The sequence below is a fragment of the Miniopterus schreibersii genome, assembly GCF_964146895.1.
Source record: "Miniopterus schreibersii genome assembly, chromosome: 5".
Taxonomy (NCBI): domain Eukaryota; kingdom Metazoa; phylum Chordata; class Mammalia; order Chiroptera; family Miniopteridae; genus Miniopterus; species Miniopterus schreibersii.
In genome coordinates, this window is record NC_138106.1 from 46,921,013 (window position 1) to 46,938,568 (window position 17,556).

At 45.1% G+C, this 17,556-nt stretch overlaps 1 protein-coding gene across 16 annotated transcripts in view; it reads right to left on the minus strand.

The window, feature by feature from the left end:
- The window catches only part of KALRN (kalirin RhoGEF kinase), a gene marked incomplete at its 3' end in the record, with an annotated part of 571,907 nt that overhangs the window by 351,141 nt on the left and 203,210 nt on the right, over positions 1-17,556 (minus strand). For all 16 annotated transcript variants that reach the window (XM_081139141.1, XM_081139136.1, XM_081139139.1 and 13 more), the window contains exons 4-5: positions 10,514-10,706; positions 7,333-7,845 (exon numbers count right to left, since the gene is read on the minus strand). In XM_081139141.1, the coding sequence (XP_080995267.1) occupies positions 7,333-7,845; positions 10,514-10,706 (706 nt within the window). The remainder of the gene's footprint in view (positions 1-7,332; positions 7,846-10,513; positions 10,707-17,556) is intronic.

Here is a 17,556-nt window from a genome sequence, read left to right on the forward strand (position 1 = left end):
GTGGTGTATGTTGAAAGTGTGTGTGTGGCGGGGGGCAGCCTCAGAGTAGAGGGCTTACCTTCTCTCGCTGCCTACCTGTCTCTATCCCAGGCACACCTCCCAAACTTATCAAGTCTCAGCTTTCCCACCTATAACATGATACTCACATTCAAGCCTCCCATCAGTTGATGGGAGACCAACCGATGACCCACCATGATGGATGACTTTGGGTGGGTCTGGTTCTGGGTCAAAGTTTTCTATGTAAAAGGAAGGGCCGGGCCAGAAAATCTCTTAAGGTCAAGGGTGTGAGAACACTTTAAAAACCGACATTCAAAAAAATACTATGCATTATAATTACTACAATGGCACTTCACTTTGACAAATGACTAAGGAGTCATGCTCACTGCTGGCTTGAGAGGCGTGGGGGTTAGAGCTGCAGTAAAGAGAAGAGGCAGTGGGCCAGGGACTGGCAGGAAAGAGAGGCAGCGTAGTTTCTCCACACTAGCCCCACTGGTTCGTGTCACCCCAGGCAGGACAAGACTTTGGGTCCCACTCTGGGCCCTAGGGAGTGATTAGAACTGTTTATGCCTTGGAGGGAAAAGGGAGGAAACAGCAGTGGACACTTCGCCCAGTGACGGGGCATCCTGGGGATGTCCTGAATTGCTAATGTGGTTAACAGGACATACAAACAGCAAAACAATAAGCAGGTAACCCTCAGCACTGTGCCCTGCTGCCTACCCTGATGCCCTTCTCCCAGTGGGCCCCATAAATACTTTCTCACGGTGAGTATCATGAGAGTAACATTATTTTGTTTGCATGGGCCTCCAGTAACATCAAAATGTATAGATTATTTTGCATTTTGTCTGGCGCCAAGTTTCCAGAATAAGACAAATATGCTCTTAACTAGAATGCAAAGCAGAAGATGACAAGTATCTCAGAAGTTTCAAGAAACTCATTCCCCTACTTCCCACTCTCACTTTATACCCTGAAAGGCACAGAGTAGGTGAACTGTGATCCATCCTAGCCTGCATGATTTGGTCATATCTTTTTATACAGCCTAAATGCACAACCAACAACACACACACAAACAGAAAGGAAATAACCATCTTAGCAAAGTTCAGAATGTAAAGGACCTGGCAACTGGAAGGTCAAAGTTATGATCATCTGTAGGTCATCCACAACCACACATTCTTTTTTTTTTTTTTTTTTAATATATCTTTATTGATTTCAGAGAGAGGAAAGGAGAGGGAGAGAGAGAGAGAGATAGAAACATCTGCTGCCTCCTGCACGCCACCCACTGGGGATCGGCTGCCTCCTGCACGCCACCCACTGGGGATCAAGCCTGCCACCTGGGCATGTGTCCTGACTGGGAATCGAACCCCAATCGCCTGGATCCTAGGTCGACGCTCAACTGCTGAGCCACGCCCAGCTGGGTGACATTCTTTCATTCTCTCAGTCCAGGGTCCAGCCTGCAGCCACAGTGAATGCAGTTACTCAGGAGAGAACCACAGGAAATTTTGCTCCATTCCTGTTGGTGGGGCAGTAATTATTGAGCACCCCTGAACCTGAAGATAAAGCAGTGTCTGTCAAAAGTGTGGTCCCTGGACCAGCAGCAGCAGCAGCACCCAGTGCATGGGAGGGGCAATACCCCCCGCCCCCGGGAGAATCAATTTCCTCTGTGGCTGCTTCAAACAGACACTGTTTTTCTAGGGATCCTTCCAAGTGGCATCTCCCCCAACCATGACCCATCAAATATGATCTCAATTTGATCTGGATGTTCCTCTCTTGTGTCTCACCCAGGGGCACCATGCAACCTAGTGATCTCTGGGGGTCCCCATGAACCTACATCATAATTGCCAACTTCTCTCAAAGCTCAGTTCTTGATTTTGTTCCATTAGGAATCATTGAAAATTATTTGGAGCAAGTTCACTTGGAAGATAACATCAATGACACTCTGCATGGTCTCAGCCGGCACTGGATGACTAGAGAGTAAATCATGACTGAAATAGTGCAGGAGAAGGAAGGGAAGCCGATGCCTGGGGAGCAGCTATGCTGGGCTGGGCACGATGCCGGGCACTACCATACACACCATCCCATTCCATTCTTGTAACAAATCTGGGCAGCAGCTTTGGGCTCTTTTTTTTTTTTTTTTTAAATGGGAAAAGAACTCAATAGATTTTGATTCTATTTGCTGAGAAAAGTTTCTTATTTTCCATGATCACCCAAGATGACAATCCTGAAAAGAGTCTCTTACAGACATACAAGGAGAATGAACAGCAAAAAGGCAAAAACTGTTACAGACTTGTTGAGCTATAAAGGCGCTTAGGTGACTTTTAGTGCAGCAAGTCTCAAAGGAGGAGGAACAACAGGCACATTTGGTTGGGGCGGTTGGGGACCTTTACCAAACTACCCTGGAGATGCTAATATGCCCCTTACAAGCCTATTCTCCACCACCACGGCCACTGCCACCACTACTGTGATCACACCCTGCCCTGCCCTGCCATCCCACTTCTCCTGCTGAAAGATGTTGTCGCAGAGAGAGCACTGTACATGAGAACAGTGCACATGGAGGCAGAAGAAAAGTCAAAAGTCACTGAGCTAGCCCAAATTCTTCATCTTTGTTTTGTTGAGAATATAATTGGGGGTCAGAGGTCAAAGATGTACCTAAGGTCTCCCAACTGGTAAGTGACACCCCAGGAAAAATCCAACACCCCCCCCATACAGCTCCATTTCAGCATGCACATGGCACCCATGGGTGAAGAGAATTTCATCATGCAAGAATGAATATGCAAGAAGGCATTTAAAATTAGGTTCTTCAAAGGCCAGTCTCCCCTAAGCAAATGAGAGGTCCTTATCTGGACAGATGTGTTGGTCATGGAGGAGGTGGGCACCTAAATATCTTCCACAGCATGGTGACCAAGATCTTGCTGTGAGTGTGTCCCAACCATAGGTTTAGACATGAAACAAACACAGTGTGCTGCATAAACCAATAATTAGCACAATTCCAATACTGGAAGCCCCATTGGGTAGCTTTGTCCATTCTTTTGGGGCTTCTCCTATAGGAAGTGGGAATATATATACTCCTTTCTTTTCTTTTTTTAATATATCTTTATTGATTTTAGAGAGAGGAAAGGAGAGGGAGAGAGAGAGAGAAAGATAGAAACATCAACGATGAGAGAGTCACTGATTAGCTGCCTCTTGCACGCCCCCGACCAGGGATCGAGCCCGCAACCCTAGCATGTGCCCTGACCAGGAATCGAACTCTGATCGCCTGGATCCTAGGTTGACACTCAACCACTGAGCCACGCCTGGCAGGGCTACTCCTTTCTGGAATAGCTTTGGGCAAGACTAGGGTATGGGTCTCCTGGATAGACATCAGTATAGCCTCTTTTATTCAGAAGCAAAGTAGACAAAGATTACTCCATCAGTTAAGTCTAGTTATAAACTGGAGCCCTTCTAAGCACTTTTCCTTCCCTTTAAAGACTGGAAAACTGTAGGCCTTCCCCAGATCAGAAGGCAGGTGGTGGGGTAGCTTCAGTATTTTCTGGTACATATCATTGGCATCAGTACATAGGCAGGCATAGTGAGGTCACATGGCTGTCATCAGAATGACAAGGCTGGGTTTCCTACAGTGCATGGTAGGTAGACTTTTCCATATCAGGGTCTCTTCAGTTGTGTTGTTTTAAGTTATCCTAGGCACCCAGGAAAGGAGAGGGGCCTAGGGAGGATCCTCCACTGAGTAGTACCCACCCTTCCCTTTTCCAAGGGGACATCTACCAGGAGTCTACTTAATCACCCTTAATACCACAAACTGCCCCCTATTGGGAAAGAGGCCTCCCTTCTCTCTGGGAATGGGATGTGATCACAGGGTAGGCACCTTCATCGCACAAGTTCCACTGCACCTGAGGGGTCAGCTGGCTGTGAAACAGGGCTGCAAAAAGAGCCATAATCTGTGCCTGGCTAATGAGGAGCGGCCTGGCCTGTGTTCTATGAACACAGTGGAGGACAGGCCCATTAGTTACAAACCAGAGGGCAAGGGCCAAGGCAGCAGTGTTCATCTTCCAGCAGGATACACTGTACGCTACTTGAATTACCTTTGAATTACCCAGCTCTCCCACAAATTGCTCAGTAAGGCTTTCCTGTCATTGATGAGCTGCCATATACCCCATTCTCTAAAAACTCCCAATTACAGAGGCTGTGCCTAGGACAGTGGGGTGCACACAGCAGACATAAATAACAATAAGTAGGAGTATATGACAGCTTGCTGCTCCAGGACAAAAATTCTGGCCTACTTGTCCTTATCCAAGGGCCTTGTTTTGGGCTCATGACAGCTGCTCGACAGAAGTTTATTAAATGACCTGGTGCTCTGCTTCATGAATTATCTGTGGAACATAGTCCCTCCTCCCTAAATGCTTAATTGGGAGAGATAATGGCTCCCTCTCCACGCCCCCCCCCCCCCCAAGACAAAGAATGCAGGGAGTCATCACAGAGGTCAGGGGAAGGTGGTGAGAGGTGGCTTCACTCTCCAAGGCCAGCTGGCAAAGGGGGACACCACCGATTATTCAAGCCCTGGGAAACAAGCTGTCACCTTATTGAGCCAGAGGGGAGACTCTGAGCCCACCCCTTACCAAAAATAGAAGCTGGGTGAGCACCAGACTCCTCTGATTGCCAAGAGCTTCCCGGATCTGGAATTACAGCCTCCAACAAGCCTCCCACCAGAAGAGCCTCAGCTGTGGCTCATGCAGTAACTATTTCCTCGAGCCCTTGTTTAGATGTGGATCCACATACACACAACCCTCATCCAAACCGCCACCCTCCTCACCCCCTTTGAGAAACACCAAATAAGTCGAGGGCTGAAGCACTTAGTTCTGCACAGATATTTTAGATTAATCTTGAGGCCACTTAAAAGGACTGTTTTCCCCCCATTCCCCACACCCAGCTCATTTTCTGTGGCAGCTGGGTCATGCCTGAGCAGCATTTTCACCACTGACTCAATGTCAAAATATTCCTGGGCTGCTCTCTTCCCATCACCCTTTCAGTCCCTGTTTTGTTTTTGACATTCTCTACCCTCCCCTCCCCCTCTACACACCACACACACACACACCTTTATAAGGTACAAGCACATCATGGTACATGGAACCTAAACTTAGAGTATTGGATTCAGGGATCACATACTTGGATGGGGAAAAGATATGCCTTTATTTTCACTAGCCTCTAACCTAAATAGAGCATTCTCTTCAATTATGAATGTAGGCAACAAACTACATTACTGTTAGCAATACCTGCATCTCTGAATCAAAAGAAATATACACATTTTCATATCACATCAGGGTTAGTTGCTCTAAAATATCATTTATGCTCATTGCTACGTCAAAATCATAGTAGTTGTGAGACTTCAAGTAGATTTTGTTATTTAACATGTTCCTAAAGAAGTACATATGTTCCTGCTACTTTTAAACTTGTTGACTATATTTCAATAATTATTTTCTAAGCCTACAAATATTATTTTTTACATTTACAAATATTATTCTAAGAAGGGGTCCATACCCTTCCACAGAGACCCCAAGTAGAAAAGAGCTAATCCAGACTTTTCTAACACTAGTCACAGGAGCCAAAGTACCTGTGACTGGTTTCACAGAAGAGATGGCTCCTGACCTGGTGTCTCATCACCTGGTGAATAGAGCCAGGATTCTGTAGTCTAAGTGGCCCTTCCCAGAGCAGACCAGGGTCAGACCCAGGCTGCCAGGCCACTGGGCAAAGAGCTCTCAGGAAGGTCAGGGAAAACCCAGCAACTTCTAAGATTATGTAGGAAAGCTCTACATGTCCCTTGGCTTAAATGATGTTCAGAAGTTCTGTTGTAGAAAGGAACTATGCATTCTTTAAAAATTACATGTATTGATTTTCTTCTGATTATAAATTATAAAAAACTGGAAAATACATAAAATTTATACAGAGAAATTAAAATTAACCATAAGCTTGGCCCCTGAGAATCAAAACTATTAACACTGTGGTGAATCTTCTTCCAGGCATACTTATGCTGGCACTCCCACATAAGTTGGGATCATCATTATATGGAGGTGTTTTTTACTTTTTTTTTTTATTGTTGACAGTATTACAGATGTCTCCCATTTTCTCCCTTTTTGCCCCCTCCACTCAACCCCCACCCCACCCCAGGCCTTCCCAATGCTACTGTCTGTGTCCATGGGTTATAAATATATATGCATATTATATAGAGTTTTATATCCTGATTTTATCATTTAAAAATATCTAGAGACATTTTCAATATGAGCTTTGAAAAGACACAAAACCACTGTATTAGACACTGTCTGTAAAATTCACAGGTTACTGAGAGATGCAGAGTAGCATGGCGCATTTAAATATGTTATTTCCAGAAAACTGATAGGAGGAGAGCCCATTTCACCCTCCTAAAGCACATATAATAGCAAACTCTCTTCTTTAGCTTGAAAAGAACCTAGAGAAGATACCTTTGTGTCCTCAGCAAAGAGGCACTATATATTTTTCTTTTTCACTGTCTCATATCTCCCCTGATAAGGGGAATGCTATGAAAATTCACTGCTGGAAAAATGGGGCTTTGCTTAAATGCCGAGCTGCTGAGAAAAAAACATTCAGAAAGAAGTGGGATGGCAAAAAGAGCCCCACACTTCAAACTGAAAAAAGCTGGATTCATACGTCAAGTCTGCCATTATAGCCCCAAGATCAAGGAGCACTCAATTTCCCTGCATTCAGCACCACCACGCACCTCAAAGGATGAGAAAGCCGTGCAGATTAAATAAGGCTCTGCATTGAAATGCTCTGTCAGTAGTCAAGTACACTGCCCGGCAATAATCACTAAGTCATGGTACTGTGCCTGGCAACAGTATTGTTATTTTTGTTGCACAGCCGGCTTGAACCCTCCACTACATGTCCTGAGAGGGCAGTGTCCAGCAGTAGGGAAAAGCATGGACTCTGCAGCCTCACTGTAGTTCCTTGTTTGGCCAAGTTATTTAGCCTCTCAGTTTCTTCATCTGTAAAATGGGAAAATGATAATACACCTACCTATAGGACATGAGAGGATTAAAATGAGTTAATTTATACTCGGTGCTTAGAACAGTGCCTGGCGCATAATAAACACTTTATAAGAAGAGCTTTAAAAAGTCAGTGATCAATGGCCAGATACAAGATTGAAATAATTGTGTACCAGCTAAAACCAGTAAGTTCTTTTTAAAAAAAAGCTTTCCACAAAAGTATTGTCATTAATCAGAAAGCTGGACTAGCAGCCTCGATCAGTTTCCCTAAAAAGCAGTGCCCGCCTCTCCCAAACCCCAGCCTCAGGTGGGCCAGCTCCCCTCCTACCTTCTCTGCATCCTGCTCAAAGAGCCGCAGCTGGAAGCACTGGTCCAGCTTGAGCTTGCGCACGTGCCACATCTGGTGCAGGTGTTGCCGGGTGGAGTGCAGCTTGTCCAGGAGGCTGGTGATCTTGGGCACCAGGCTCTGGAAATCGGCACTGCCGGGGATGCAGTTGCGCCCTGAGAAGCCATCACTGCAGCGGATGCACTGCAACAGCCGCTGCCCCTCCCGGTCCAACTCCTCTACAGGGGCCTTCAGCACCTTCTTCTTGAGCTGCGTGTGCTCGTCGATGAGCCGCCGAGAGCCCTCCACGTCCACGGGGAACTCCTTTCGAGCCAGCATCTCCTGCAGGTCCTCCAGGCGTGAGAGCAGGTGCACGGCGCTGTTGAAGAACTCCTCCAGAGAGAGCCGTAGCTCGATCCACTCCTCATGGTTGTAGTCCAGGGAGCCATCAAACTCCTCAGTCAGCTGCGAGGGGTCCACCAGCTTCGTGAGGCCCTCAACGGACACCATGCTTGTCTGGAGGGCAGACACAGAGAGGGAGACTCAGTGAAGTGGGGGGAGTGAGGGGAAGACCAGGGCAGCGGTAGGCAGGAAGAGAGAAAGTCAAGGGGAAAGGCCAAGGTAAGTCCACATAATGATGACCACAGCCTGCCTAGGAAAGTGCCAGTGGGTGAGCATGTGGCCCACTGGGCATTAGCCACAAATCAGCTGGAGTAAGCAGTTTCAAGAGACCGGCTGACTGGCTCAAAAAGCCTCTTCACCTGCCCACCACTTGCTATTCTAGGAAAGGCTGTCTTTAAGTCTCTGCTGCCTTCATCTTCCTCCTCTCCAGCCCCCAGTCCACTGCAGCAGGGCTTCAGGTGCTAGAAGCAAGAGAAGCAGGATAAGTGCCTGGGGGTCTATTTCTTCATAGCTTGAAAACCTGCCCAGGCTCATGACCCAGGACATCATCACAGTTGCATTAAGCAATGTGGGTCAATACTTGGCCTGCAAGGATATGAGTCTATCTTTCTGCCTCAGGCTGGGTGGGCTCAGCCTTGCACTGAGGCTCTCCTGGTAGCACATACCCTTCGCTGATTTAGTTGGCCTGGACTGGAGCTTGGACATGGGTAGTTATATATATATATATATATATATATATATATATATTTTTTTTTTTTTTTTTTAATATATCTTTATTGATTTCAGAGAGGAAAGGAGAGAGAGATAGAAACATCAATGATGAGAGAGTCGTCATTGATCTGCTGCCTCCTGCACACCCCCGACTGGGGATCAAGCCTGAAACCTGGGCATGTGCCCTAACCAAGAATTGAACCGTGATCTCCTGGATCCTAGGTTGATGCTCAACTGCTGAGCCATGCCTGGCCAGGTGGACATGAGTAGTTTTAAAAGCTCCCCAGGTGATTCTAATGTGTAGTCAGTGATACAGACCTCTGCTAATCTAGATCCTTGTTACTCAAAGTGTGGCCTTCGGGCAGCAGCATTAGGACCACCTGGGGGCTTGCTGGAAACGCAGCATCTCAGAATTCAGATCTGCTGAGTCAGAATCTGCACTGAACAAGATCCCCAGGGGACTCTGTGCATTAAACTTTGAGCAGCCCTGTTCTAGAGCACTGTCCCCTTCTAATCTGGCTCCAAGTTTACCATGTCCAGGAAGTCTGCCATGATTATATGCACCAATTATTCATTAAATATCTGCCATTGAACAAGCCTGTACTCTCAGTCTGCATGAGGCAATGGCTCTTTGTTAGGCACTGCTTTGTAAATGCTCTTCTGAGTGGGAGGTCCCAGATCCTTCCTGTGCTTCTTGTTTAGGAGGCAGAAACAAGCTTGCTAAATTTGGGGTGAAGGGAGATGGGATGGGATGGGCAGCTATACTGAAACAGTTTCAGGACTTGTTGGGAAGATTACTTTCAATCTTTCAGGCTATTAATATATAGGCTTGTTATCACCACCTCTGTATAAACAAACCAAAACTACAAAAATACAGGGCTCCTAGTGTTGGGTAGGGGTGCCAGGAGAGTAAGAGAGCTAACGGTTTTTATACCAAGTCAAATTTTTTGTGTTATTTAAACAGAGTGAGAATTGCTTCACTCAGGTAGTCAGAGTGTTGTGCTCCTTCACAGACTATGGGGGCCACCACACCACACACAGGCACTCCTGGCCCAGGGGAAAAGGGTCTTGAATGGAAAGTTGCTCCAAATTTAAGAGCAGCTCTGCCGTTCCAACATGAGGGCTAGAGTTTTGGGAAAAGGGAAAAGCTTGGATTTGGTTGGAACAAAGGTTCCTAAATCACTGATTTAATCTGATGTGTCACCATTAAAAATTCTCAGGAGAGACATATGCTCTCTGGGAAAACCTAGCTAAAAAAAATAATAATAACATGTTCTCTATAGTATAAAATAGAAAATATGACGAAAATAAAAATCACCTTTAATCCAGGCACCTATAAATAATCCACTAACATTTTCATGTGTCTCTCAGTCGTCTTCATACAAATTCTAGATTATACTGCCCAGACTTTTTTATAACCTGCCTTTTTTTAAACAATATATCATGAGCATTTTTCAAAGACACTATTTCTCTAAATATGATTTGAACTGAGATAGAATTGACATATAATTAAATGATTTTTAATGATTTCGTAGTATTTGTGTATTAATGTCACCAAAATTAATGGACACTCAGGATACAAACTATATATGTGTGTATGTAGATGTATATATATGCATATATGTATATACATGTGTGTGTATATTATTGCAAAACACTATGATGAATGAATATCCTTGTAGATCTTTATTTGTTTATAATTACAATTAGATTTTCAAGACGTTTTGTTTAGTTTTTATATTAAACATAATTCCCAAGAATTACTAGGTCAATAGGTACAAACTCTTTTTAAGGCATTTGACCCAAATTACAAAGTTGCCCCCAGAAACAATGGTCCTAATTTACACATTCACCAACAGTACACAGAACTGCCTACTGACACTGTGCAATCAAGGCAATCTTTTGATCCTTTCATCCCTCCCCAGACACCAACTGGCAAGGCCACAGTAGCCAAAGAATCCTGAAATACCAGCCACAGACATACGTACAGTAGGGTAGATGGAGAAGCACAAGAGAGAAATGCGTGGGTGGCGGAAGGGAAAGGGGGTTCTAAGAGAGAGGTCTGGCTCACCTCAAAGATGAATTTGGAGCTGCCAAAGTTGGTCTTCTGTTTCTGCCAGAAGTTGTCGGGTTTAATGATGAGGGCCACATGGATCTCGGCTGGAAAGGCTTCCTGCAGTGTCTTGAGGAGGGGCTTGATGAGGTCCCACTTAGAGCCCCGCATGTCGATGATGACGGTGAAGCCACGTTTGCACACGTCCTCACTGTGGGGAGGCCAGAGGTCAGGCATGGTCACACTGGGGAGCTGAGACTCTGAAGTACACAGTCAGAAAGCATCCAGAAATCTGCATTCCTTTTAAGATCTGGATCACCCTTCCAACTTCACACCAGGTCTCCTGGCTGCCTGCCAATCCAACTCAAAATGCACTGCCTCAGAAAACCTTTCTGGATTAACTCCATCTGATGAGGGCATTCTGCCTTCTCCTAGCACTTAGCAAATGACTCAGCCTTCCCTGCAGTCATTTGCACCTGTTGGGGTGTTTACTGTTTGGGTACTCGCAAATTATAATTTTTACATTTAGTTTTTGTCTCTCTTGCTCCTGGGAGGAATCATGTTTTCCCCATTTCAGCCAGGGATCCTGTCACACTTACCTCTGAGATGGAAAGTCCTTGGCATGAAGGCTGCCCTTCCCCATGCCCACAGCAATGGCAGTCACTAGTACACTTTACCACTGAACCCAAACTGGGCCAAAAAGTCTTTTTCAATAAGAGGTTCTAGGTTAATTCTATCAGTTGATAAGAGATGGTACAGGAAGTATTAATAATATATATTTGCCACCATGGTATTGAGATGTATTACTTGTAGTTCAAAATGTTTGTCAGCTTTATAAAAAATTAGGTTGTTGAGTCATGCTGATTACTCATAGATGGCCAAATGTGGGACTGATTGGAAAGGTAGATACAGTCTATTTTCTCATGTACTTCCATTATAAGAGTCAGGGTATAAAAAGGCATATTTCAGGAAGTTAAGAGAGGAGAAGCTACTCCTAAAATCAAGGCCAGACGAAGCAATAGTGACCATCTTGAAAACCGAAAAATAAGCAGGCTAAGTGAATCAAGATGTTGCTATATTGCTTATTAAGTAGCAAAGTTTATTTAAACATTTGAACTTTAACTGTAACTCCTAAGAATCAAAAGAAAAAAAAAAAGAAGGTCAAAATAGTTATAACATCTCAGTTTAGAAGAAAGTTTATACTCTGGTAGTTAGGGGGTCTTCTCTTCTTCGTGGCTTATTTAACCTATCCATTTATTTTATAACTCAAAATATACTTTGGTTAATTTGCATTTTTATATAAACACTGGTGGAGTATTTCCTTAGGGTCTTCCACTTAATTTCCTATTCCCCAGATTGTACTTGCTTAAACCACTGTGCATGTTACCCGACCCACAGATGTGCACCACCACATACCAATCGCTTACAGCTACAGGAGGTAAGGCCACAATGGGAAGAATTAAGCCACAAATGGAAACAAAATCTCTTTTCAGGCTTCACTCTCATATCTCAACAGTGTTGAGAATATTGCACCCTGGTGAAGAGACCAGAGCTGCTGTGATTGTGTGATTGTCTCAAGCACAAGGCAGCTTACTCAGGCCTCCCAGTTAGACGGGGAACTGCCCAGGCGGGAGACTCTTTCCATTTCTTCTTGCTGAGACAAAGGACTAGAGTCAGCATGGGAAGAAGGCTGAGTCTTTTATTTCTCCCAAATCTGAGTCAACACATGGCCAGAGTCATTCATAAATAATTTTGTCTGACCTATTGTATGAAAACAATGTATCAGTTTCTTAAATTATGTAATTTCTTACCCATTATAAAAGAAACACCTGTTAATTATAGAAAAGTTCAAAGATCTATATGAAATACCAATAGGAATTCATAACACTCTGTCCTATTTTCCCTCCAGTCTTCTTTGTACATGTAATTTTCATACCATATACTGTTCTACTTTTCATTATAACATAGTTTTTATCATGTCTAAAATTTCCTTGAAACTGTTACACTTAATGACATATAGTCCATCCATCTTATTCCTATACCATACCTTATTTAATCACTCTCATTACTGCTTTGCAGAAAGACGTACCAACTTACATGTCTACCAGCAGTACATGATGGTACCCCCTCCACCTTACTATATCCTCACCACATTGAGATCTTTGCCCAGTTTCTAGGAAAAACATTGTATTACACTTAAATTTGCATTTCTCTGATTACTAGCTATAGCTAATGACCTGGAAGTATTTCTTCTGTGAATTACCTAAGCAGATCTTTTATCCACTTTTCTACTGTGACTTAATGGTTTTTCTCTTTGAGCTGTTTTGTTCAGGTTGACTCACATTTGCTGCATGCCCACTTAGGTCAGGCACTGCAAGGTAACTGTAGATCTTACCTTCGATACAACCAACTTCCTGCGCCTCAGGCTCCATCCTGTTGCCATAATTGTGCTGACATGAGAAATCTCCATCCCTAACAACAGTGAGTGTTGCCACCAAGAACTGGAGTTTTACTATCCCAGTATCTAAACGGGGTGGTCAGTAGAAGGTTTCTGACAACTAAAATAGAAATCAGGTACTAATATTCTCTAGAAGTTCTCACTAACTCAGGAGATGGGAAAGAGGCCCGGGGCTGAGAGCTAATATAATTGGCATCTTTCCGAGAAACAGCCTGATCTCTCAAGGTGCTTGTGTGTTTGGTTTCAAGTAAGAAGCAGAGCTGGGGGAGGGAAAATAACTTTTTACCACACACTTACTCTATGCCAGGGACTGTGGTAGGGCACTTGACATAAAATATTTCATTTTTTCCTCACAATACCTTATAAACTGGTAATCTCCATGTAAGAGATGATGAAATTGTGGCACAGAATTTACTGATGGTCACATGACTAGCAAGTGGCTAAAAAAATAATCCAAACCAGGACTGCTGACTGTAAAGCCCATACTCAGGTCACTATATTCTATTACATCCCACCACCATTGCCACTACAAGTGGTGTTTTGGTCATTGGTGGTGGGGGCTAAGTGTCAGAAATAAGGGGATTAGGTTAGGGAGCTCACAGGAGATGAGGGAAATTATGGCAAGGAGTCTAAGGAAATGCCCTCTATTCGGAAGTCTGCAAATGACAGAATCACAGAAGCCAAGGACCATGGCATACTGAGAAAGTTCAAGTAATTCACTTTGGTTTAGGCACGTGGGTAAGGAAGAGAGTGATAACGCGCTAGAAAATAAACACAATGAGGGCAGGGATTTTTGTATTCATTCACTGCTGGATTCCCAGTGGCTAATACAGTGCCTGGTGTGTGCTGAAACCCAATACACTGAGGAAGCAGAGGCAGGTAAGGGTATGGAATCTAGAACCACCCTTCCTCGGTCTAAATCCCAGCTCCATCATTTTCTTATTGAGAAACCTTAGGCAAGTTGCTTTTAATCTCTATGCCTCAGCTCCTGCACTGTAAAACACAAACAGTAACTACATTACATGGCTACTTTAAAGGTTAAGTTCGATATACGTAAAGCACTTATGACGGTACCAGGCATATGGGCTGGATGATGTCTCATCTGTTGTAGGAGCCGCTGTTGGAGTCCCACCCAGGGCTCTTTCGTTGCCCACTGTGCCCGGCCCCAGCTCAGGCAGTGTTGCGCTATCAGCTTTATACCTGCCCCATCTCTGGAGACTTGCCTTTGGCTGATGGGTTCCCGTTTTCCAAGAGGTTATACCCACACCCCAGGGAGGGCAGTGCCTCTCTTATACAGGAATGCCAAAGCTCAGACTCTTTACCTTAATGCAGAGCAACTCCGGTGTGTGATTTAGGCTCCAAAGCCTCCCATTCAACCAGTAGGTCTCTGATTAGACTGAGACCACATCCTTGCTCAGTCCTTCCCGTTCCTATTCTGTTTCTCCAACTCTCTGCTCCCTTACAAGTTTTTCCCGAAGAGAATAACCTTACTGAATCATTTGCTCCTGAAGCCCTGTCTCAAGCTTAAGACAGTTATTTTTATTATTGTATTATGAATAATAATGTAAATATAAATAATATTTCATGTATATATGTGAAATTCTGAAGGTAATTTGATGAGCTGTCTGGAGATATAAAGAGAAATTTTAACCTGGGAGTCATACTGTGCCTGGCACCTAGTAGATGTTCAATAACATTTGCTGACTGAATATACCCATGAACAGTGGTAGTAGGTGTGCACAGAAGAGGGTGAGATCACCCAGTGAAAATGAGTAAGATGAGGAGAGCCATCTTCTGAGTCAAGGACAGAACACTGATGGAATATCAATGTTTAAGAGATGAGAGAAGGAAGTAGATGAGCCTGAGGGAAAACACACAGACAGGTGAGCGGAAACCAGGAGAGGAGCGCAAAGAAACAAGGGAGGAGAGGATTTCAAGGAGGAACAGGTGTAAAGTGCTGCAGAGAGTCAGGTCACTGAGATTGGAACTACCACATTCAGCAACTGAGAGGCCTGGTCCCATTGGTCAGGGCAGTTTCAGTGGGTGCTGGGGCAGGAACTGGGTGGGAGCCGGGAAGCAGTCTTCCTAGTTGATCTCTGGGATAACTGTAGGAAATGTCATCGGAGGTTGTTTTGGGTGCACTCCCATCCCTTGGCCCTGTCTCCCTGATTCCAGAAGTGGCCACGGTCTACACACTACTCTTTGGCGACCCCAAGTCCCACAGGGGCTCCCCAGCCTGCCTCTCTCCCAAGCCTCCATGCCCCCAGAAATCCCCTCCTCTCGCTCAGTGTGCTTGTATGTGCAGCAGTCTGAACATAGCAATTTACACTGGAATATAACTAACAGGTATCCCTCCTTTCCCCTTTAGATTATTTACCTTTTAAAAGATACGTATTAGCCCAAATAAAATTTTCAGGGGCTGAATTTTTGCACTGTGTATTGTGAGGACAGGGACATAGAAAGGTGAAGCTTGGAGCAGCAGGCCTTTAAGTCCACTGAGAAGAGGAAAAGAGAGGGAGTGACCCTCCCTGTTTCCCACCCCCTACTTTAGGGGGAGAATACAGCCACTGCTCCATCACCCTGCCATTACTTCTCATTATTTCTCATTTGGGGCTTGAGACCTGGGTCCCCTTGGCCAGCTTCTCACCCTTTGTGATAAATTCCATTCCCTTCCATTCCCTTCAAACTGAGCTGGGAACTGTTTCACAGGCCCTCAGGGGCTCTCGGCCCAGAACATACACATACTGAATGACCGGATGATTGATCAGATATTTCTTGTACTCAGTTCTAGACCATTTGTTTTTTTGTTCATTACATGTCACTGGGGCTGTTTGCACTCAGAGAGCCTGTGCTATCTCAAAAAAGCATTGTCACAACTTTATGCCAATGTTTTTCATCTTTAGTGACTTTCACTTATCACTTAGGACACATTTAAAATGATGATCAGAAGGTTCCCTTTCAGATATTCTGATGAAAATCAGTCTGAGGTGAGGCCTAGGAGTCTCCCCAGGTGATCCAAGGACAACACCTAGACTCTCTTAAGCGTGGTTTGTGAGAGTTGAATGATAAAGACTCACTCTGTCCAAATCAGGTTAGAATAGGCATTAATAAATAGCGGGTCACACACAAATATATCAGACAGAACAACAAAATGCAGTCAGAACAACATCTGCAAGGAGAACCAACAGCTGGGCTCTACAGGAGCCTGTCAAAGATGCAAGCAGATTCCTCTCTCCATGGCCTGTGCTCTCTCGAACAGTCACTTACTGTAAGCACAGCTTGGAGGGTTTCCATCCTCGCAGTGCATTTCTGTTTCCTTCTGCAAAGGAGCTCCTCTTCTCTTGGCCCCAGGAAGCTTTCCCTTCAGCCTGGCAGCTGCCCTCCCCACATGTCTGTGCTCAACCAGATGCCCACTGGAGAGCTGCTTTCCTGGGCTTCCCTCTCTACTTCTAACTTGCTATGAAATCCCTGGGGAGTTTCTGCTTCTTGTCATACACCTGACCTGGCAGCCTCACCTGAAACTTCGGGGTAAATAATGGCTGTCTCTTGGTGCCCTGAGGTCCTGCCCACATCTGATTCCCAGAGTCATCTTTTGACCCACTGAGCTGGGAACTCTGAGGCTGCCCCGGGTCTGACAGGTGCAGGTGTGGGGTCTCGGCAGTGGGTGGTAAAGAACTAATGAGTAGGTGTCACCCCTGACCCTCTGCACTCCTGGTAGCCCCCCATGCCTCGCAGAGATCAGAATTCAGCAGCCCACTATTGAACTCAACCCCCCAAAGTGGTTTTATTAGGCACAGTTGTTGTTTGTAATGCTTTCAAATGTCTTTGGAGGGGGCTTAAACTCTCCATTCTTGACACCTTTCCGGCTCATTCACACTCACATGACCAGTCTGCTTGCTGGCCTTTGAATCTGCCTCCAGTTTTAGCTGATATTATTACCCCAGCTCTGTCTCACACATTAGAATTCTCAGTCAGTTTAGAAAGCAGGGATTAGGGTATCAGTGCCTCTAGCCAAAGGGAGCTCTGGGACCCGGACAGCAGGGCAGAGCACCTGTCGGTGACAACCCCAGAACCCTTTATCCTGGGTCAGAGGTCTGGCCTCAGGAAACCAAGTGCCACCTCCTCCCAATACCTGCTCCCTCAACTCCTTCTCAGGTCCCTGGCCAAGGGAAGCCCAGACTCTCCCTCTGGATGCCATCCCAGCCACAGCAGTGAACCACTCTGGATACCTCCCATTATCGTCTGTCTAAAGGGTTGGGTAACTGCTACTTTCTCCCAGGGTCTTCGCTGATCTCCTCTGTCAGAGAGCCCTATCCCTCACTAAAACACACAACCTATTATCCACACCTCTCTGAACTTCTTTATTAGTTTCAATTTTGTATTACACTTTGCCCTCTCATCTCTCTATGCCTTTATGCTTGCCTACCCCAACCCCAACTTTGCCTAGATCACTGCTCACATTTTGAGCTCAACTCACACGCCTCTTCCTCCCAGAAGTGTTCTCTTACTGACGCTTTCCCTCTCCATCCCATTCCATCCCCAACGGGATAAGGGCTCTTCCCGTGCAGTGCCATCGCCTTGTGCTTCTTCTGCATGGCAGTTG